General features: G+C 36.0%; 1 protein-coding gene across 1 annotated transcript; it reads right to left on the reverse strand.

The window, feature by feature from the left end:
- Nucleotides 1-6,613: 6,613 nt before the first annotated feature.
- LOC132557985 (uncharacterized) lies at nt 6,614-21,686 on the reverse strand. Its single transcript, XM_060222516.1, has 6 exons — nt 21,619-21,686; nt 13,936-14,043; nt 11,348-11,491; nt 10,375-10,479; nt 9,273-9,333; nt 6,614-9,150 (listed from the first exon to the last, which is right to left on the reverse strand). Exons 1-6 carry the CDS (start codon nt 21,619-21,621, stop codon nt 6,860-6,862), a joined length of 2,712 nt encoding a protein of 903 aa, XP_060078499.1. The 5' UTR covers nt 21,622-21,686; the 3' UTR covers nt 6,614-6,859.
- Nucleotides 21,687-23,028: the final 1,342 nt, after the last annotated feature.

Genomic DNA, 23,028 nt, shown 5'->3' on the forward strand with positions numbered 1-23,028 from the left:
GGACCCAGACTCTGAAATGACTCCTGTAACTCCCAGACAAGATCTACTGTCCCCTTGTCCTAGGACCCAGACTCTGAAATGACTCCTGTAACTCCCACACAAGATCTACTGTCTCCTTGTCCTAGGACCCAGACTCTGAAATGACTCCTGTAACTCCCAGACAAGATCTACTGTCTCCTTGTCCTAGGACCCAGACTCTGAAATGACTCCTGTAACTCCCAGACAAGATCTACTGTCTCCCTGTCCTAGGACCCAGACTCTGAAATGACTCCTGTAACTCCCACACAAGATCTACTGTCTCCTTGTCCTAGGACACAGACTCTGAAATGACTCGTGTAACTCCCAGACAAGATCTACTGTCTCCTTGTCCTAGGACCCAGACTCTGAAATGACTCATGTAACTCCCACACAAGATCTACTGTCTCCTTGTCCTAGGACACAGACTCTGAAATGACTCCTGTAACTCCCACACAAGATCTACTGTCTCCTTGTCCTAGGACCCAGACTCTGAAATGACTCCTGTAACTCCCAGACAAGATCTACTGTCTCCTTGTCCTAGGACCCAGACTCTGAAATGACTCCTGTAACTCCCACACAAGATCTCCTGTCTCCCTGTCCTAGGACCCAGACTCTGAAATGACTCCTGTAACTCCCACACAAGATCTACTGTCTCCTTGTCCTAGGACACAGACTCTGAAATGACTCGTGTAACTCCCAGACAAGATCTACTGTCTCCTTGTCCTAGGACCCAGACTCTGAAATGACTCCTGTAACTCCCAGACAAGATCTACTGTCTCCTTGTCCTAGGACCCAGACTCTGAAATGACTCCTGTAACTCCCAGACAAGATCTACTGTCTCCTTGTCCTAGGACCCAGACTCTGAAATGACTCCTGTAACTCCCAGACAAGATCTACTGTCTCCCTGTCCTAGGACCCAGACTCTGAAATGACTCCTGTAACTCCCACACAAGATCTACTGTCTCCTTGTCCTAGGACACAGACTCTGAAATGACTCGTGTAACTCCCAGACAAGATCTACTGTCTCCTTGTCCTAGGACCCAGACTCTGAAATGACTCATGTAACTCCCACACAAGATCTACTGTCTCCTTGTCCTAGGACACAGACTCTGAAATGACTCCTGTAACTCCCACACAAGATCTACTGTCTCCTTGTCCTAGGACCCAGACTCTGAAATGACTCCTGTAACTCCCAGACAAGATCTACTGTCTCCTTGTCCTAGGACCCAGACTCTGAAATGACTCCTGTAACTCCCACACAAGATCTACTGTCTCCTTGTCCTAGGACCCAGACTCTGAAATGACTCCTGTAACTCCCAGACAAGATCTACTGTCTCCTTGTCCTAGGACCCAGACTCTGAAATGACTCCTGTAACTCCCACACAAGATCTACTGTCTCCCTGTCCTAGGACCCAGACTCTGAAATGACTCCTGTAACTCCCACACAAGATCTACTGTCTCCTTGTCCTAGGACACAGACTCTGAAATGACTCGTGTAACTCCCAGACAAGATCTACTGTCTCCTTGTCCTAGGACCCAGACTCTGAAATGACTCCTGTAACTCCCAGACAAGATCTACTGTCTCCTTGTCCTAGGACCCAGACTCTGAAATGACTCATGTAACTCCCAGACAAGATCTACTGTCTCCTTGTCCTAGGACCCAGACTCTGAAATGACTCCTGTAACTCCCACACAAGATCTACTGTCTCCTTGTCCTAGGACCCAGACTCTGAAATGACTCCTGTAACTCCCAGACAAGATCTACTGTCCCCTTGTCCTAGGACCCAGACTCTGAAATGACTCCTGTAACTCCCACACAAGATCTACTGTCTCCTTGTCCTAGGACCCAGACTCTGAAATGACTCCTGTAACTCCCACACAAGATCTACTGTCTCCTTGTCCTAGGACACAGACTCTGAAATGACTCCTGTAACTCCCACACAAGATCTACTGTCTCCTTGTCCTAGGACCCAGACTCTGAAATGACTCCTGTAACTCCCACACAAGATCTACTGTCTCCTTGTCCTAGGACCCAGACTCTGAAATGACTCCTGTAACTCCCAGACAAGATCTACTGTATCCTTGTCCTAGGACCCAGACTCTGAAATGACTCCTATAACTCCCAGACAAGATCTACTGTCTCCTTGTCCTAGGACCCAGACTCTGAAATGACTCCTGTAACTCCCACACAAGATCTACTGTATCCTTGTCCTAGGACCCAGACTCTGAAATGACTCCTATAACTCCCAGACAAGATCTACTGTCTCCTTGTCCTAGGACCCAGACTCTGAAATGACTCCTGTAACTCCCACACAAGATCTACTGTCTCCTTGTCCTAGGACACAGACTCTGAAATGACTCCTGTAACTCCCAGACAAGATCTACTGTCTCCCTGTCCTAGGACCCACACTCTGCAATGACTCGTGTAAGTCCCAGATAATATCTACCATCTCCTTGTTACATGACTGAGAGACAGACTCTGCAATGATATTAAAGTCAGAGTGATTGTACACCTGTACAGTGTAGTCTAAACACACATGTTAAGGATAATTCAGCAAAACCATTAGAATCTTTCAGGGGAGACAACTTGTTATTCTTGACCAAACCCAAGGGATTTGTCATGACAAATATGATTCCCAATCTATCACATGTTATTTAAGAATTTTACAAAACCACAAGGTTTAGACTGTTTGATTAAGACCAACAAAAAATAACATTCTCATGAACACATAACCAGTACAACAAAATCAGTAGCCAAACAAATGTGAAATAAATGTGTCTTGAATCTAGACCTGAAGGACAAATACATGTTGATATAAACCAGTACATATATTAGATCTCAAAATCATACTAATGGTCCATGGTAAAAGCACAGGTACATGGACACAATTGTATTGGTAAATGGAATTGTCCTAATATGAATGTACAAGATATCTTACTTGTCTTAATACACCCATACAGGTAAATGGATCAGTGGTAGGAACTATAGTCTGAACAAACCTGTTCAGATAAATGTTTAAGTCCTTGCAAAATTTAGGTAAATAATTTTTCAAATTCAAATGTTCTGAAACCCCTGTACCAGCAATACACTCATTCTCTGTTAAACAGCTTCACAGTGTACACTATCGTTCACCAATAGTTAATTTTTGGAACATCTAATGATCATCAAATTTTTCCAAAATATATGACATACACACTTTAAAATGAGACTGATTGAAAGGAACGAAGACAATCGTAACAATATCAGGACAGTTTTAATAATCACACCCTATTTACTGTGCATTTCAGCACAAGAAGTGCTTATCACAAGCTATTTCTGTGATGGATGATTTCATCAATAACAAAAGGAAGCACAGTAACTAGAACATAACAATGCCTGATAATACCTCACTGTTCTTTAATCACACATAACCGTGCATATTTCTGACATACAAATAATACAGCTTTTGCCTACATTCTAGCCGGTCGCATCAACCAGTAGTCATTTTTTGTATCTGAATCTTTTATCTTCCCTTTCAAAAATTTATGCATTTCTCCCATAAAAAACCCAGATTATCTAAGTATCCATACTTATGCATAAATATCATAAAGAGCACAAAACTGCTTTATCGAAGTTAATTCCTAGGTCTAGGTAATTATACTTTATGGAATTAATATCATGGTTTTTAATTAGAATTCAATGAATCTGAGTCAACAGAACTTTTTCTATAAATCAACTAAAAATCAATAATCCTTCAAAATGGAAATAATTTTCTCAACTGAAATTCTATTATTTTCTTACAATTTTCTACTTATGGGACATTACATAAATGAAATACTTGCATCAGTTTTCATGAGTTATTTAATCACAATACTGTTCAATTCCTGACAGCACTCCTAATTAATGGAAATGTTCACATTTTTATCCTACTAAAATTTTAGTCTGTGAAGACATTATTGTCAAATAAATACAGGCATCATATATATGAAGTATTTTGTCACAAAATACTTTTAAAAAAAATTAAACTTGGAAACCTTTTGGCACAAAATCATATTATGCTATCAAGCATTTACACTTTCTATTTTTTTTAGTTGATATCTGTTCACAGACTTCACATAAAACGTGTCAACCTAGATCACAATCATGCATTCTAATACATCTGTATCATGTGATCAACTGGAATCTTCGTGTGTATCATATGCAATTCTCTAAGTCTATCCATAATTTCTCCATTACTACAAAGAGGTTGAACATTAAAAAAAATATTATCAAAATAGGTCATTGTTCTAATTTGAGTCCAAATCTACATATTTTCCATCACAGATATATATATTGTGGTACTGTTTACAACAAACTTTCACACAGGCTACTTTTGTACTTGTGTTTAACTATTAATTTTCACCAAGTGTTAAATTTGTCCTAAAACAACTACATGTTTCAGATTTAACATTGAACACCCTCTATAATTCATTTTAACCAAGAGGATAAATTGGTGAAAAAGACAATAGTTAAAATTCAGTTAAAGTTATCCCGTATACAGTACATGTACAGCTTACCTAAGATAGGTTGTACAATAACAGAGCAGATCAGCCAACAACAAACAACAATCAGGCTGTGATACGGTGGAGAAATAGGACATGTTCAACAGAAACAAGAAAACCGGTAACCACAGTGTGGACATAGAAAACAATTTGGCAACTCTCTCATTCTTTGGGTTACAATGGATTTGACAGCTTTGGTTATTCCAGATATTTTTAACGGCACCATCTAATCTAAGTTAAATCATTAAAATGGGGTTTTAAAATATCACAGAGCTTACTTTATTTTGCCGAAAAATATATGCAATATCTTCAAACTTAAATGGACCATCTTGTGACAAGCTATTCAACAGGAAGTGTTTTAATATAAAATTGATCTATTTGAAATTATCACAGATAACAAATAATTCTGGCAAGATTTGTCAGTTGGATCTGCCAATATTTCTACCCATAAACAAAATGATATAGTGATACAATACAATCCAATCAATTTCATATTGAAAGGAACAGTCTTTTCTATCTTTGAAAGTTTTCAAACTTAAAACATCAAATAAATGATGAATGGTGTCAACTAAAAGAGAGAGAGACAGAGAAAAGAAAAAAGAAAAAAAAAAAACTGCAAGGCTGACAAAATAAAAAACTAATCTATTAGGGAGTCAATTCAAAAACAAATCAGCATTGTCTGGACTAATACTATTCAAAATAGAACAAACTAATACTACATAACAGAATTAAGTTTTTATGAAGACAATGATACAGTTATAAAGTTGATCTTCTATCATTACAGATCCATAAGGAGTGACAAATAGATAGGGGTAAAACTTTCTCCTAAGAGTATAGAAGAAATGTTGGCAGACTACACTTACTCTTTCATAAAAATGTTCTGGTTTCAGGAAATGTAACCAACAAATTTTACTTTTAATTTGTCTTAAAGCAATGTCTACAATCATCACCAAAATCTGATAGATTCATTTGTGAAGAAAAAGCCTTTAACTTCATAGCATAGCATACAGATCTCACATTTTCGATTCGTGCAACTTGCTCACACACATTTGTATGACATCCCGAGGATGAAGCACCAAGTGTAGCACTAAAATGATAACATCTTATATACAGTATTTACATAACAACCTTTGTAAAACACACAGTGGCCTTCCATCCTGTCTATCATCCCATCACAAGCTACCAATTTATAGCCACCAACCTCTCAATAAAGCTCAAATGTCGGAATGACGTAAACACAGTTTACTGATTGTAAAGTGTCTTCACAGGTACATACGTACACATCAAATTTTACGGGAACATGTACTATTTAAATCAAATTTCAAAAACAAGAGATTTTAAAGATGGATGATATTTGAAATTTGATACATGTGATACACATTTTGTATAAATATTCAGATATATATAGTATGTCAGATATATGAACTGAAAAAAAATAAATAAACATCTTTAAGATGATAAAAAAGCCTTGTTTTCAATCATCTTTTTTTCTTTCTCAATTTTTTCATAATAAATCTGTATTTTGGAAATTATTTATCCCTCATTTTAATACATCATTAGCAAGCATAGTCAGTAAGACTAAATACTGTATTATAGCATAATTGGAAATGAAAGAGAAACAAAAATTCCTGTTGGTGGAAAAAAAAAAAATACTGTTGCCATAGGTTAAGCTCCTATCCTTACTTCATGTTTTTATGTTGTCTTACATCTATTTCAGTCATGCATAGGTATTATCACATATTAGGTATCGGAAAGAAATACTGGTATCAAAGTTTGTGTCTTACTCCAGAGGAAAATTACCATGGAAAACAAATTATACTAAAATAGTCCTTAATATCACATTTCTTCTAGAAACAGATACTTAGGTAGATATTGCATTAAAACAGCAAAATGGAAAAAAAGATTTTCACAAATGTGGTTGGCATCACCAGACATGATTGCAATGACAATGAAAATCCACCAGCACTTTCAGGCTTGTCACCATATGTAAACTAACTAGATTGCTATAATAGTATGAAATTTTCAATGATATAAGATTCCAAATTTGGTTTCAAAGACATCTTACACTGTCTTCTCTATGTAATTTGATCACCCCTTCATTACAATCAACATTTTCACCGACAAAAATAACAGTGACAACAGTTATCTCTTTATATGAAGGTGAGGACTGATGTCACTGCTATGTTATTACTCCTTACAATGATGACAAGTCTGGTAGTCTGGTCATACTAAAATAAAACATGGTGATCTGTCACCAGGCACTATGGAGATCAATGTGAATGACCAGATGTATGTCATGGATTGTATTGACCAGAAGTCACTATCTTGTTTCCAATTTACGAAGTTTGGCTGGACTGCCCCCTGGAGACCCTGAAGACAAAATCCTCTTTGACCGTCGTGTCGGTTCAATAGACTTAGAAGGGCTGGTTGTATGAGGACTCAAGTCAGAAAGACTCAGAATTAAATCCTTTTTAGGGTTCATTCCCGAGCTCTTCAGAAGAACTCTTAGTGTTGGCAGACCTAACGATTTCTTAGGGGATTCACTTTGTGTGTGGATAGAAACACCAGGCGACTCTGAACGTGACGCCCTGAGAATACGCCGCTGTGCAGACAAGCTCTCAACACTTGCTGGGATATCTCTGACAGGTGACGCTACGTTGTATCTAGCACTATCACTACAGCTGTCTGGAGAGGCACAGGAGGAAGGAGAGGGTGGTAGAACAATGTCTTGTGCAGGGGAAGAAGATTTACTGTTGCGTAGAGACATAATCGGTTCCTCCGTTTTACCAGCAGTAAGCAGGCTTTCTAGTTTATACACATTGTCTGTAAATGCTGAAGTGGACCTTGTACGTCGTACCTCTGATTGATGTCCAACAGATGGAAACTTCCCTGGGGAGGGAAATCCTTTTACATTGAGTTTGGTCACACTTGTAGACAATACACCTTTTGTCGAGGAGGTTGGAGAGGGGTAGATTTTGTGGTCATAGTCAGAACCTGGGGAGGAGAGACAGCTGCAAGGCGAGATATCTGGTGACCTCAACCCATTTGAGGATGCGTAGGGATTAATCTGTAGTGGCGTGTTGACGGGCAAAGTCACACTCTTGACAAGTCTAGCCCTGCTATCTGTATTGGGTGAAGACATGGGAGACACAGATGGAGACCGAAACACTGGGTCATGAGTTGTCGGGCATAGCTTTCTTCTCCGGCACTCCATACAACACCCTGACTTCAGTGATTCTTCATCTGACGACATGGATAGGACAGATATGTCATCATCAGACCGTGACTTTGAGTAAGCAGGCAGATCTAGTACACCGCTGATGACTGGTGAGGAATTCCCTGACAAGGTAGAGCTCTTATTGGTCTTTGAGCTCTGTGAAGATTTCAAATTGTACTGCCGACCACACTCTGAACTCTTTTTATTACTTTTTACATTTGCTGATTTAGCAGCCAAGTTCTTGTCACCATACAAAACACCATAGGAGGAAACATCAGAAAGCAGACACCTGTACAAGGTCAGTTTCTGTTTGGAAGCCTCTGCATTCACTTGTTCTGACACAACATTGGCAAGAGACAGTGGTGGGTTGCTGTTACTGCCAGATCTTCTCTTCAGTCCCAGTAAGTTGTCTATATCCTTGGACATGAGAAGGGGCTCCTTGGGAAATACTGCCTCCTCTTCGACTACTGTTTTTTTAATGCCTTTCAACTTGTTATACATGAACCGCGACAACCATCGCCGTAGATCGCTGTCTTTAAGCTGATCCATAAATACCTTGCACTGTGGCAGACTTTTGAGGAGCTTGTAACTAGATGTGTTTATTCCCGTTCTAACTCTCCTCAAACGCTCTCGCCTCTGTTTGCTATTGAATGTGTAATCATGTGTATAATTTCCCACATGTTTCTTCCTTGCTTTGTATGTCACTGGGAATGTCACAACTCTGTGTCTCAGTTTACCAAGGGTGTCATTTTTCACTGGGGTTTTACAGAACTGTTCAGCGTTGGGTATGACTAATAGTCCACTTTCAGTGTGTATATGTTTCTGTATCCTTTGCCCCAATAATGAGGTCAGGTCAATGGACAGGAGAGATCTCCCCTTCTGCACTGACCCACCCTCCCCTTCCTCACAACTTCCACTTGCAACACTTTCTCTATCACTGTCTACAGGTTCAGAGTAGCTTAAGCGCTTCTTTGATATAGCTGCACTGTCATCTCGGCTGAGTTGGGAAATGAGAGACTTGGGAGTGCGTGGTGTAGTTGGGGACATTGGTTCATCAAGGTCAATTTTTTCACAATCTATCTCCTGACTGTATCTGTGTTTTGCACGAATCTTCTCTGCTTTTTTCTGAGGAACTAAGTTGACCAGTTTGATAAACAAATCCTTGGATGGTCGGATATTTTTTTCAGAGAGCAACATTTTGGGTAAAGGGCTGATAGGTGGTGGGCCCCGAGGGGATATCGTCTGACGTGGAGGTGTACCTACGACCTGAAGGGTAGGTGGTCGTTCAACACATTTCTCCTGATGTTGTCGCATCTCACTGCGGTCCAAGAACTCCTTTTCACAGAAAAAACAAACATAGATCTCTGCATATTGTTTGGCATTAGACTTCTTCCCTGCAATACAAAATAATGTATGTTTGAGAAAAAGATAAATGAGTTCAATACAATTTAATAATAGCATGCTTTTTAACTGTTAATTTAAAGTCTTGTTCAGAAGTAGCAGACAACTGATTTACCTTTTCCTGCCTTCACTCTAGATGCATGTTGAAGAATTGACTGAAGCATCGGGTAACTTTGCTGCAACAAGAAATGGATACTAATATTTAAACAACCTTCAATTACTAAATTGTACATCACATAATTGTACAACACACGTCTCTCAAGTATTGAGGACAATGAAAGTACAACTATATTATAAATTTGAACAATGAAATATTTCTTTGTTTCAAAGTTGTCAGAACTTGAAATAGGACATTGCAGCAAGACATAGACTCACTTTTAACAGTGACTAAAATTTGACCTGTCTACTTAACTTGACCCCTTATTGCATGATCAATCAGATTCATAACCTGTTACTGTTATGACAACACAGATAACATTTAGATTTAAGAAACACAAAGGATGTTCCTTATGATTTATTTCACTTGTTCAGAGTAAGCTGCTGTATTGACAGTAGAGGATAACTTTGAACTCGTTAATTAGGAGATACGCCAGGGTTATTATATCTATTTACTTATGCAACTGGATACCTGTCCACTATTACTGCCTTTTTGGCCTTTCAGTGGACTAGAAAAGTTAGGAAAGCCAGTAGTATGGGTAAAGTATTGAATCAAAGTAAACAGTAAGAGAAGGGAGATGGGATAGACATGGAGTCAACCTGGTAACCGTCAAAATACATACCAGGACTCTAGCAAGGCAAAGATTGTGTAGAACACACATCTGTGATTTGATAAAATAATGGTCAATGGTTTGAACAAACTCAAAATTAAATATCATTACTTAGGAAATAAAGTCTGGTAAAGACACATAATATGCTGTTATACCAAAAACAGGTCTTGGTCATCTATTTTGCATCAAACATATTACCCCATCACAACCAGTTAATAAAAATATAAATTTTTACATATGAATTCTGAAAAAGACCCATCCAGTACATCCCCAAAAATAGTGATAACATGAATTGTTTTAAGGACAAACAGACAACAGACCACAGATGAAGGGCGATTTGAATACCTCACCATCTAATGATGGTGGGCTGAAAACACCAATATTACACTTTTATGTGACTACATATCAAGGTGAATTAAACCTGTGCAATATCATTTCTGTTATACTGACCAAGCTACGTGTTTTAGCCTGTGATTTTGACAACAGTGAACTTTCCTGGCCCATGTGTTTGTAGCAGCTTTTTACCACATTCCTCAGCATATCTGTCCAGACAGTCTAAAATCAGAATAAAATTTAATAAACACTCTCCATTTTAAAGAATTGCAACATTGTCTAAATGCTGACTGCTGATGACTATTTCTCTTTAAATGTCTACCCATTTAAAAAGAAAATTAATACCAAATATACATCTATTGAGAAAATTATCATTGAACACCTCATTAAAATACAAAAAAAAAAAAAAACAAAAACAACCTGGTTTGGTTTGGCCAAAATTTATCAAACTAAAAGGAAAAAATCTTTCAGAAAACTTGTATCTATTTTCCTATGATAGATTCTCCCCTACACCCAAAGGGGATTAGATGCACTGTTTGTACAAAACTAAATGCTCTTAATCAAGGATGTCTTCAGTTTCAACAGAAGAAAAATTTTAAATAATCTGCCCTATTTCCACTATTGGGCTCTGCCCCTCCTGTCCTTGGGGGCTGAGATCCACTGTTTATACTAAACTGATTTCCCTTCCCCACTAAGCCTAGCGCATAAGGCCTTGTGGGGCCCCCAACTATGTTTTACACAAAATCAATTCCTCTTCCGCCAAGAAAGCTTCAGGTTGAATTTGGTCAAAATCTACTCAGACTTCATGACTAGTAGCAATTTATAGGAAAATTTGAAAGACACCAGACACTGAACACCAAAACGACACAGTATCCGTATAGCTCACTTGGCTGTTTGAGTGAGAAAACAAAGAAAGAATAAATAGACTAAACTATGAGGAGCTTCCCTTTCATCCAAAACCTTTATAGAAGAAGGTGTCAAGGTGATAAGCGCATGTAGCATTTTGTGAGTAATATGTCAAAGATGTGATATTAGCAAAGATTTCCACAGTGCAATCCTCTCATCATCAATACTTAGTATGGACACTAACTTCCTGCTGATTGACGTCCGTCTTGGTGTCACTCCATGGAATATCAGAGGGCCACCAGTCAGGTTTTGCATCTTTCCCAGTTAAGTCAACTGTCTTACCACGGACCAATGTCATCAGGTAGGGAATTAGGTCACGTAACTGGTTCTGGAAAACAAAATGATTGGATATTCACATAACTTCATCAAAAATAAGACAGGCATGTATTATACTGACAGATTGTTTCATTATTTATACTGTTAGACTAAATGTATCCCTATTTAAAATTTTCATGTTTTGTTCCCTTTGGTATGAATTACAATACAAAACTCTTTTTTTTTTAATAAACATATTCAATATTTGGATTAATCTGACATGTAATGTAAAACAGTCTGTCAATGAAAAACAAATCAGTGGATTGTGAGCCATATTTCATACCATTTTTCCTTTTCTGCATTAAATCTATAACCTTTATATCATTATTTTTTTGTCAACTGTAGGAGCATAACCATATATATTGTAAATCAAATATTATGTAAAAGAAAGTTAAACCACTCAACTACACCAATAGGGGACATCAATATAAAAATTACCTCTTTTGTATATATTGGAGAATATTTATAAGTACCTCCATTGAATTTTATTGGTTTAATAAGAAGGCAAGCAAATCATTAAAAGTATCACTTCAGTATTAAAATCAGTCCACAGTGATCAATTACTTTTTTCAAAACTAAACCTTACTAAGTTAAATGTTTGTTCCGACCCAAGAAAAATCTATATCTTTGCTGGTTGCTTTTTTCCAGGCATGTTACATTATCAGCAGAAACATGTATTACTTTTAGACCTGATCATGTTAGTTTTTATAGCCTGTCTATAGGCTACATAGACTATTGATCAACATGATTGATCATATGATTGATGAGGAACCTTAACATAAGTACTGATATACACCTGGCCATCAGCTGCTCTGTCTTCTTTCATCAAAGTAACATTTTCAAAAGTGAATATTATCAAATTGTTAAAAACTGCATAATCAAATGACACATGAACTTCAGATTATGTGTCAAAATGTTTCCTCTGGTGCTAACCATTTCTTACCAGTCTGGATTTGGTTATCTTTTGTCTCTTGTTATTCATACGCTTAAAAGCTTTAACCTTTATAACAATCTGTTGATTCAAAATCTCAAAACAAGAAGCACAAGGGGCCTGTCTTGCTCACCTATCTAATTTGAATATTTAGCCTTTTAATAAAGAATTTCAAATATGACACAAAATTTCTAATATAATTTGCCTATTGGGTCCTGCCCTTGTAGTCAAAAAGAATTCAGATACAATATTCATAAGAAACACTTCAGATCAAACTGGTCCAGAAGAAGGATTTTTATGAACTTGCTTTTCCCCAACTGGGCCCCTTACCTCCTTGATGCAGAACTAAACAGAACAGAACAGAAGAATACTTTGGACCAAATCTTGTCAAAAGCCGATCATTTTTGCAGGAAAAGTAGAATTTGAAATGATTTGCTTTATTTCTGCTATTGGGCCCTTCTCCTCAAAAGCATGGGACCAAGATTTCCTGCTTCTACAAAACCCAAGATTCCCCTTCACACAATATTACTTAGATCAAATTTACCCAATATCCATTCCTACAGGTGGAGTAGGTTTGAAAGAATTTACTCTATTTCCCCTACTTGGCTCTGCCCTCCTGCCCAAGGATGTGGAGTCCTAACGTCTACAGAAGATTAATTCCCCTTCACCTAAGAATGCTTCAGATCAGGCAATAACCATTCATTCCTACAGGAAGAGTAGGATTTTAAAAAACTTGCTCTATTTTCAGTAATTGGGTCCTTCCCCTCAGGCAACAGATGGCCAAGATCAACCGTTTATAAAAAAATTATTTTTCTTGACCCTATCATAATTGTGACCAATTTTGGCCAAAATCCAATCATTCCTACAGGAAGAGTAGGATTTTTTGAAGAATTTGCTCTATTACCCCTATTGGGCACCACCCTTCTGACTCCAAGTGACCAAGATCTACCATTTATACAAAGTTTTCCCTTTCATGCACTGCCCCTCTTGTCTCTAGGGGCAAAGAACCAATATTTATACAAAATTGGTTCCCTTACCCTCAGGGATGCTTCTAACCAAATTTGGTCAAAATCTGTTCTGTCACTCATTCAAGCCAGGTGAGCAAAAAATGATACCATGGAGTTCCCTCCAATATGGCATATAACGAAACACAAACATTTTAGAATCCTTCAAGCACATAACTTACATAATTAGTTACTCACACTTGAGGCATTCTTTAAAATAAAAATGATCTACAAAATTAATTTGTGAAGAAATTAATTTCTGAACAAATATCTATGAGAACAATTTGTTTGAATATAGATGTGTCTGTATATTTGCCTATTCATAAAAAAGATGATATATAAATTATCAAAACATCATCATTTCAACATTCCACCGTACATGGTGATTATCATATGCGAACGTGACACTAATTATTATTTTCAACACTGCCTAATTGCTGATACACATTGACACTTAATAGAGAACATAAAGCAATTTCGTTTGAAATAATTGGGTCTGAAAAACTAACGTTACATATTTACCAGAGTCAAAGTGTCGATGGAGAGATGGGGCAGTTGAGGAATTTGACATGCCTCTGCAGAATATGGGTGCATTCCAAGCTTGGTATCTTCTGGCATTCTGCTTTTTCTCTACAAATAAAATTAAGCACATGAAGTAACAATCTAGGGGAATGCAGGGCACTAACAATTGCTGTCTAGATGAATAACGTTTACAGGTATTTGCAAAAATTTGTTTGAAATCAAGCTGACAACCTACATCTTCATGATCATGCCTGAAGAGTAGAGATTATGGTATACTGTTCTGCACAAGGTACATCTAGACTTCTTCCAGGAAATTGTAGTATGTGAGTATAATCCTCTCAATTCTTTTGTACTGTCTGTGTAAACAGAGGATGTCTGAATAAGCCCCCGACAATGGCCAGCCACTTTAGTTAGACACCTTTATGTGAAGCTTAAAACTCACTTAACAATTACTGAGCTGATACATTATGTATACCCAGTCATCTGTAAAATCCTTTTTATCGCATTCTGTATTAAAATATGTGATTTTAACACAATTTGTTATAATTCACTGAGAGATAAAATATCCTTTATCCTTTTATGGTATACTGCAATCCTGCCTATATTTCTTTAACCCACTTTTAAGTGCATATTATTACAACAATAGTATCAATTTATTTGTATTGTCGCAAAATACAACTTTTTTTGTCATCAATTTTAAAGCTGACATACTGATCCATTTATACAAAACTTCCATACTGTAGCTGGTACATGAATTGTATCATAGTTTCATCAACTGTTGGGATATGTTTTATCAGTAACATAACAGTGACTGTTATCAAGACTACATATTTAATACTTTCTCTGGGATTATATATAAAACATACACAGCATATTTAGAACTAGAAATACACCCAGTGTGACATTCAACTTAAGTTTGTTTTTTAATGCTTCTGACATTATTTCATTGCTTTTTTGCCTCATTTTGGGAAGAACATAAGTTAATTGGGAAGGATATTTCACAGGTAAATTGCTGATGTTGGGAATTTGGTTTAAATATGAAATAAGTTTAATTGTGAATGAGGATCATTTTCAGTCCCAAAAAGTCCTAAAACAGCAATCTGTACTTGATTCCAAAAGTAAAACAGTTCAGTATGACCCACAACATATCAAACAATTTAAGTCATGTACTTACATACAATTACTGGGACATCAAATTTTCCTGGAATACCAGGAAGTTATCTTGGCTTACTAGTATTGTGTTTACTTCCTCTAAGCTATATGTCTGTCCTGTCATACACTTGTTAACCAACCAGTCCAACATGAGATAAGGATCTAAACTACAATAACATACACCTGTAGAAAGAGCAGGTGAAATGTCCCAACCACAAATCTAGGGTTCATCACAGATATAGATTAGAAACCTACTTCAAAGAATCCCGAGGGCATATTGATTTCTGCTGGTCTTTCTACTGCAGTCTATTGTATTCCAAACAATGAAAAAATACTGCTACAGAACTACCATACCGATATCCCATATATCTTTGTACTCAAATTAATGTTATTATCAATCTAATTATATGTGTTGGTGTGACACAAATCCACTTCCTGACAACCAATTGGATGAGAAGAAAATATAGAAACTCTTCATGATCAGTGTTGTATGCATTAAATTGTGCACTACTTCTCAGAATGTATCATAGTGATTGACCAAAAATGACAATTTAATCAATTATAGCTAATACACAACTTGGTGTGAACTATTTGTCAAACTAAAGTCCCATACACTTTAAGACTATGCATTTCCTTGTTATCAGACAAAGAAAAAAATGAATTTAATGAAAATAACGATGGTACCCACCAATATCCCCAGATATATTCCTAACAGATCTATCGGTGCTGGATTGTGACGGTTAACTCTGTTGAACCTGTGTCAGTGACCTATACGCTTGGCAGCGTCAAACGAAGTACAATAACCCCATTCAGGGTGAATATACACTTCAAATGTGGAACACATAGATTTTTCTGAGATTTTATTTTAATGAAGACATAATTTATGATACATTTGTTATCTGTATAGTAATTTCAGTATTATGATTTTTTTTTTAAATTCTTTCATATGAACAATTCTTATAGCTATTTAATCTTAGTTTTGATATCAAATCTGACATTTAACAACAATAATATTTATAAACCCATAAACAAATTTCAAATGTTTGTACATGTCAATCACTGCATGGAAACAATGGGACCTGCAGTTGAAGCTAACAAAATTACAAGAGAATTACAGGTGACTGAATGTTGTTAGTCTGGTTGTATAGAGGTAAAGGAATTCTATATTTCATTTGTTGGTGGAGAATACTCTCCACAAAGGAGAAAAGACCAATCACCCACCAGGGTAATTTATAACAATAGACACACAGAGTGTTTATTAATCCACACTTCATATCAATTAATTGAAATAATTTCTTGGAAGGAGACATTAAAAGACAGACAATGCATTATATTTCATTATCGGTAGTATTAATAACAAGCCTGGAATAAGGTATTGTGTTTTTGTTTTCTGTTCGAAACAATCACAATCAAACTCATACATATTAGAATGTGCCTGGAAGAATAAGAACTACTCATTAATGTCATCAAGTCTGATGATATCCACATTCAACAGTTAAATCACATTCAGATTGCCTAATAAATAAACATAAAAGCATTAACAGTCATAAAATTTAATGCAGCATCAAAATTTTATGACTTACAATTATAATACATCTCTAGCATCTTCATATAATTCTAACAACACACCACAATCTTTCAGAGTATTCTCCTCCAACAAAAAGTAACCAGGGCCATGTTTTGGGTTATATATCAGGGCTCTCACACTCCATTTTGGGACTGGGGCCCGGGGCCCTTAGAATTAGGAAAAATAACGTTTTCCTTAGAATTGGGAAAACTTGGGGTATAAATTGGGAAAAAAGATACTATTTTACATTGGGAATGGGGCCGAATATCTGCCCTCAAATCTGGCAGATTACAAAGTGGTAACCGTTAAACTGACCAAAATTCTTTGCTATAAAACATAATGGAGGGCAATTTATCAAGGTCGTCACTGAAACATTTAATAAAGTTTGCAAATGAATTATACACAGATAATCCTTTATCTTATTGATGTGTTTCAAAAAGCTAAAATAGTAAATATCAAACTTGTTTGGCTTGGGTGCCTTCACAGATCGTCTACACAGACACAATTGTGAGCTTGAATACTGCTATGGCTTCAAAGTAACCACTACAGTCCAGTAGATATAATTGTGATTTATATTAAAAGGTATGATTAATTACATCCATGAGAATGTTATTTTTATTTCAATCTTCAATTCATCCTGTATACGATTAAAAAACTCAGTTCTGTCCTGTACTAGTGTACTGAATAAGCTTCCTGTTTTTTTCTCCATCCCACCGAATTTTTTATCCACAATTAAGCCATTGGTATATAAGCTGCACATCCGACTCCCAAAGCAAATGAAAATATTAAAATATTTATCTAATTTATCAAAAAATGAATAAAACCAAAAATTTTAAAGAATAGATATTTGAATTTCAAAAAAAGAAAAACCCTAAAAAAACATTCAAATTATGTACAAAAAATTGTTTAAATATCAGGTGTACCACACAATGTTAGCTAATTATGTAATTAATACAGGATTTTATGCACTCAGAATTATTACATTTTCGTTCTGCAATATATAGATGAATGGAAATAAGCACACATGTGCAAAGTCAGTGCAGTCAAGAAGTTTGCATACCTAAAAAAAAAAAGGAAAAAAAAGAAGCTTTAAGGCTTTAAGACTGTCATGAGTTGATCAGAGTCTCAAGAGTATAAGAGCAAGTCTGCAGAAATTTAATAATTATATCAACTGAATTTTTAATATAAAGAAATGAATTATATCTTTAAACAATGCATCAAACTAATACCCCTGGATTTATCAATGACATTTTCATGAATTTGATATCTATCTCCAATACCCTGCTAAGCTATAGATAATTTCAATAGTGAAGAAACTACACTAACCATATGCTGATTTCATCATTAGATGCCCTTCCTGTTTCCCTCCACCTCTGGAACATGTCATGGCAAAAATGAAGGGTCCATGTGCGACACCTTGTGGACAAGACGAAAAAACTAGTTTGATCGTTTGTAATCTTTGAAAGGAACCATCAGCCTGTAACTGGTCAGTTTTTTCCACAAGAAACCAATCAAATTACTTCATTTGTGACTTCAATTTTGCCATGACTTGTTCCAGGGGTGCAGAAAGCAGAAAGTGATTGTAACCCCTGGAGTATCAACAATGTATGCAGTACCACTCATGATCACAGAATACTTGGTTGCATTGTGAAGAGAGCATTGATCCTTTACTGATGCTTCACTCTTGTATTATGTTTTACTGCAAGCTGGATAGCTGATAACACGGCAGCTCACTTGATAACAAAAAATACTGAAGGAAAAGATAAGTTTTTATGACAACAAAATATTTTTATTTCTCTAATAAGAGCATTGCCGCAGACACCAAAACAGAGCACTTCAAAGACTGGAATTATGGAATTGAAATCAGTAAATGGACTGAGTTACCTCCTTTTTTATGTGTTACCTTTATCTTTGGATGGAAAACCAAAAGCAGTACTCAAGTGAAAAAATAGTCTTGCTCAATCAACTTTTGAATATTTCAAAGCGAGACCGAGCAGCTAGATGAATGAAATTACAGTTATTTCCTTTACACAAATGACCTTGAAGTTTGAGAGAGATCTATCCAAGACTTCTCAAGAAACAGTAATAACAAAATTCCATTGTCAAAATCCAAGAAAGCCACCTGTCAGCCATTTTTTTCCTCAATAATTGTCAACTGTTATGTTTCTTTTCTCTCTACACCATGAAATAAGGTTTTATGTTAACCTCTAATCCTATGACCTGTTTCTTGACAGCCCTTCTTTTGTAACCAGATTCATGTAATTTCCTTTGAATTGAGCATTTTGACACTGGAACATTCCTTAACCTCTGTTAGTATTTACGATCCTTGAAAGTTGGAAACATTTCGGAATTTCCCAATCACTTGGTGCTTCACTTTTGAATTTTCAGTTGATTTTCAACAGATCCAGTATAAATAATTTCTTACATAGCTACTAGTTGGACAGATCTGTATGTTTAACTCCCTTGGCATCAATTAAACATTTCAACTATTAGCAAACAAAGAAGTTTAATCCACGGGTTGACTGACACAGAGAACTTTGATTGGGCTTACTTAACTCTAATGAAATAATGCCAATGCTCAGAAACAGCTAAGACTAACATCCGTTCAAATTCAAGTACATTTCTGTTTGGAGGACTGATTTACGGTGGAACGTTTAATAATAACAACAACACTGAAGGACTGATAGCGCATGCCATGGCTCCTTTGATTCCGTACAAAAAAAATAACACAAGTAATTTATTCTAGCGACAGTAACAATGAGTGGATGAATGGACATTTTAAGGTAGAACAGGCCCTTAACACACTCACAGAAATCAAACTGCACAAAAATGAAAAAAGGATTGCATGATTGAATTTTTAATGACTCAATTTTCATATGGATATTATCAATTTATTTCTTTGAAGATATTTAACGTGTGCTTTACTTGTGATTTGCAATAGATTACAATATTTCCACATAATATAGTTCAATTTTTATTTAGATTCTTGGCTAGAGAGATACTTCAGATAAAAGTTCAAAAAATGAAATATCACAAAATGGAAAATACTTTCGTTATCCATGAATATTGAACAAACAGTCAGCCAATTACATAATTCTTGAACAAGATAGAAAAATCTCTTATATTGATTAATAATGAAATATGGATTTTAACTGACTTTCCATTACTATCTTGTCTTGTTATAGATATATTTCCCATAGTGTTTTTGAAATGGCATATTGATGGGGAAATGGGGTCATCATCACCATCAGTTTAAATATTGCTTTGTTCTAACAAAATATATTTGGTTCATGGTTTGGTTGGTACCTTTCGACGGAATTTACTGGTTAGTATTTAAACATTTCAATAACTAGTGGATGTCAGTGTCCTGTAAGGCAAAAGCCCCTCCTGTTCAAATCTATGTATCCACACTTCTATATCTTTATCATTCCCCCTCCCCCCACCTCATGTATATATAATGAGTGTCTGCATACCAAGACTGGTCTCATCTGGCACTAAAAACACTCTTAATTACGAGGATATATAATAATTATTTCTACTAGATAGATCGACATGTGTATCATATATTAAATGTTATATAAATATATATTTCAAAAATAAATAAACAAAGCCTATTCCACACTTCTTCATATGTAATTTCTAAATCTATAATACGACAGAATAGCACAAGGCACACAACTGTGCAAATAGCAAATTTTGACCAATTTTCTTAGTGTAGACACTGCATATAATCCTTCTTACATCGTGTGCACATTGTGCTGAAATCGTGCACACATTGCACATCATGTTACATCACAAGATCCAAACAACTGTACATATGTCAACAATGCAAATATTTTCATACTCTGAGCTAACCTTAATCGAAAACTAGGCCATCATTAAAACACTTCTTTACACCTTGGTTACAATCTTTCTGTCGATGCATATGAGCATATTGTAAAAGCACAAGTAGGATGCAAAGTACAGGGTAAATTTTTTTTATTTCTGTCACAAATGAAACCTCGCATATGAGTGTGCTACAAAATATTAGAAAAGCAATTGCCATCACTACTACAGCCTCGAAAAATTAAAGTTTCACATTACAGATGTACATTCCTACACCGTTTTTTTATTTGCACAAGTCTACCAATCAGCAATTCTCAATGATCTCAATGAATAGAAAGTGACCTAAAAAAATGTTTCCCTTCTGATATACAAATTTGGAACACCTGAGAAGTATTCAGTAACTGATTCAGTTTAAACACACAAAACCTGACATATAACCATGGTAATTTTTAAAGCCTGCATAAAAGTGTCCACATTCAAAAAAAAAAGGAGGGGGGTCATGCTAGATCGAAATATTCAAATTAAATATCAGAAATGCTTTCCAACAAAATAAATGAACAAACGTATTTAACAACTAAAAAATATCAAGTGCTTTAAAAATCTAATGCCGTTTGATTAATACGAATATCTTTCAAATATATGAACAACGTCGGAGCATAAAAAAGTTTATAAAACAAAACCCGTCTAAGTAGGTCAACACCGAAGTTTAAATTCAAACACGCAGAACGCGCAAAATTACTTATACTATTCAAATGATCACGTTAGCAACATCATTGTGGGATTGTAAATAAAACAGAAATAGAGAAACGTCATAGCAGAGGGAGTATTCTTCGGAATGACATCATAGAGCGTTTTACGTGCCGAACCAACGTCACGGACGTCACAGCGGGCAAGTGCTTTAATTGACAATTCACTTCAAATGGCGTTTTTAATCGATTGAAAATATAGCAATACACATCATCTGCGATATCAGACACATTCATCGCTTAAATCCGACTGAAGGTAACTTTTGTATTGATTAAGCGTCAACGCAACCTACTCATTTGCGCCGAACAGAAGAAGGCAACCGCGACCATCAGCGAATATCACCGCTGTTTCTGCTCGAGTGAAACTCAGCGGATCGATTTGTTTGCACTTACCATTGTCGTGTGTGCTCCGGTAGAAGACTGTACATCGCTTTTATCTGTTATCCATATGGTTAGGCCGGTTATAGCTTATGAGGCCAATGGCGGTAGCTGTCAAAGACTTAGGGAAAATGGCGACCCTGTTGTTCTTCTTCGGAACATCCGGGACATCTGGTCCCGCTCGCGCTTAGCAGTGATTACCTCCCATGGACCGTTGGCATTGGTGATTGCTGTAGTCGACCGTTCGAAAGGACATTGTCTGATTATACAAGTACTGTATATGGAATAAGCGAAAAGAACATATCTTATTGCGAATGCTTGTCCTTTTTATATCCCCGAATGTCTTTTTTTATCATTGCATGGTGATATATGAAAACAACAAACATAAAAATAAGACCGACAATGGTTATCATGAAGAAGCGTACTAAAACGTATCCAGAGACAATTGTAGGACATGAACAATTGATCTAGTTGATTTACTAAAATGAAACTTATTTTACTAGCGAAAAAGAAATTATGTTCATACGAATAAAAAAATATTAGCTTTTGTTTATCTTTTTTTTCCAGTGGATATCAATCTAAATGTTTTTAACTGCATATTAGACTATGAAATATTTCCGTAAATGGTTTATCATCATTACCATAATTATTTTACTAAGACAATTATACATGATTTTGAAATCAAATCAACATACGCATAACCTTGATATAGGCCTAGTTATGACAATATTTATGTTTAATGATTCACGACATTCCCCTAATCAATCGGTATGTATTGTTGGTATATTCTAATAATTATAACGGTTTACTAAACTTTAAACTGCTGAATAGCAAAAAGGGAAAAATAAAATTTGATCAAATAGAAGCATACAACCTAGAAGTATTAAATAACTTGAGCATTCCAAATGTAACTGGAATTGAAATCAACTGTATACCGAGTCTATCGATAACTTAAAACCATGGCATGAAAACCAATCCCAGGCAATCCACTAGAAGATTTTTGAGTGAATTTGAGATACCGGAAGTCAATTAAAAGCTTTTTGTCTTACCAATACCAGTCATATTTTGTTTCTTTAAATCAATCAATCAGTCAGACTAGCCTGATATAGTATATAAGTAAAATATTCGCCAAAGGATTCTCGGGCAACAACTAACAACAAACGGTGTCAATTCTAAAAATATATGTATAAAGTATGGTCAAGTTATAAGTATTCTCCCCTTAGTGATACCGTCAAAATTGGACAATGTTCCTGTGGTACGCGAACCAAAATGCTTGTTGGTTTGTTGTTGTATACAGTTTTCTCAGTTGAGAACATGACATTATTTACTTGGTTTGACCAATATTTACATGGCGGCTGTCGTCGATGAAGCAGCAGACGCGTATTCTTCCAGAACACCTGTTCTTATACTCCTTGTACGTATTTT

The sequence above is a fragment of the Ylistrum balloti genome, unplaced genomic scaffold (assembly GCF_031769215.1).
Source record: "Ylistrum balloti isolate Yb309-2 unplaced genomic scaffold, AGI_CSIRO_Ybal_v1 Utg370742, whole genome shotgun sequence".
NCBI lineage: Eukaryota > Metazoa > Mollusca > Bivalvia > Pectinida > Pectinidae > Ylistrum > Ylistrum balloti.

Bases quoted from the DNA above. Each gene is read 5' to 3' on its own strand.
- LOC132557985 (XM_060222516.1), bottom strand. The intron at 9,334-10,374 runs GTCAGTATAACA...TTCTTGTTGCAG, and splicing joins AGGCTAAAACACGTAGCTTG to CAAAGTTACCCGATGCTTCA. The intron at 9,151-9,272 runs GTAAATCAGTTG...TTTGTATTGCAG, and splicing joins TAGAGTGAAGGCAGGAAAAG to GGAAGAAGTCTAATGCCAAA.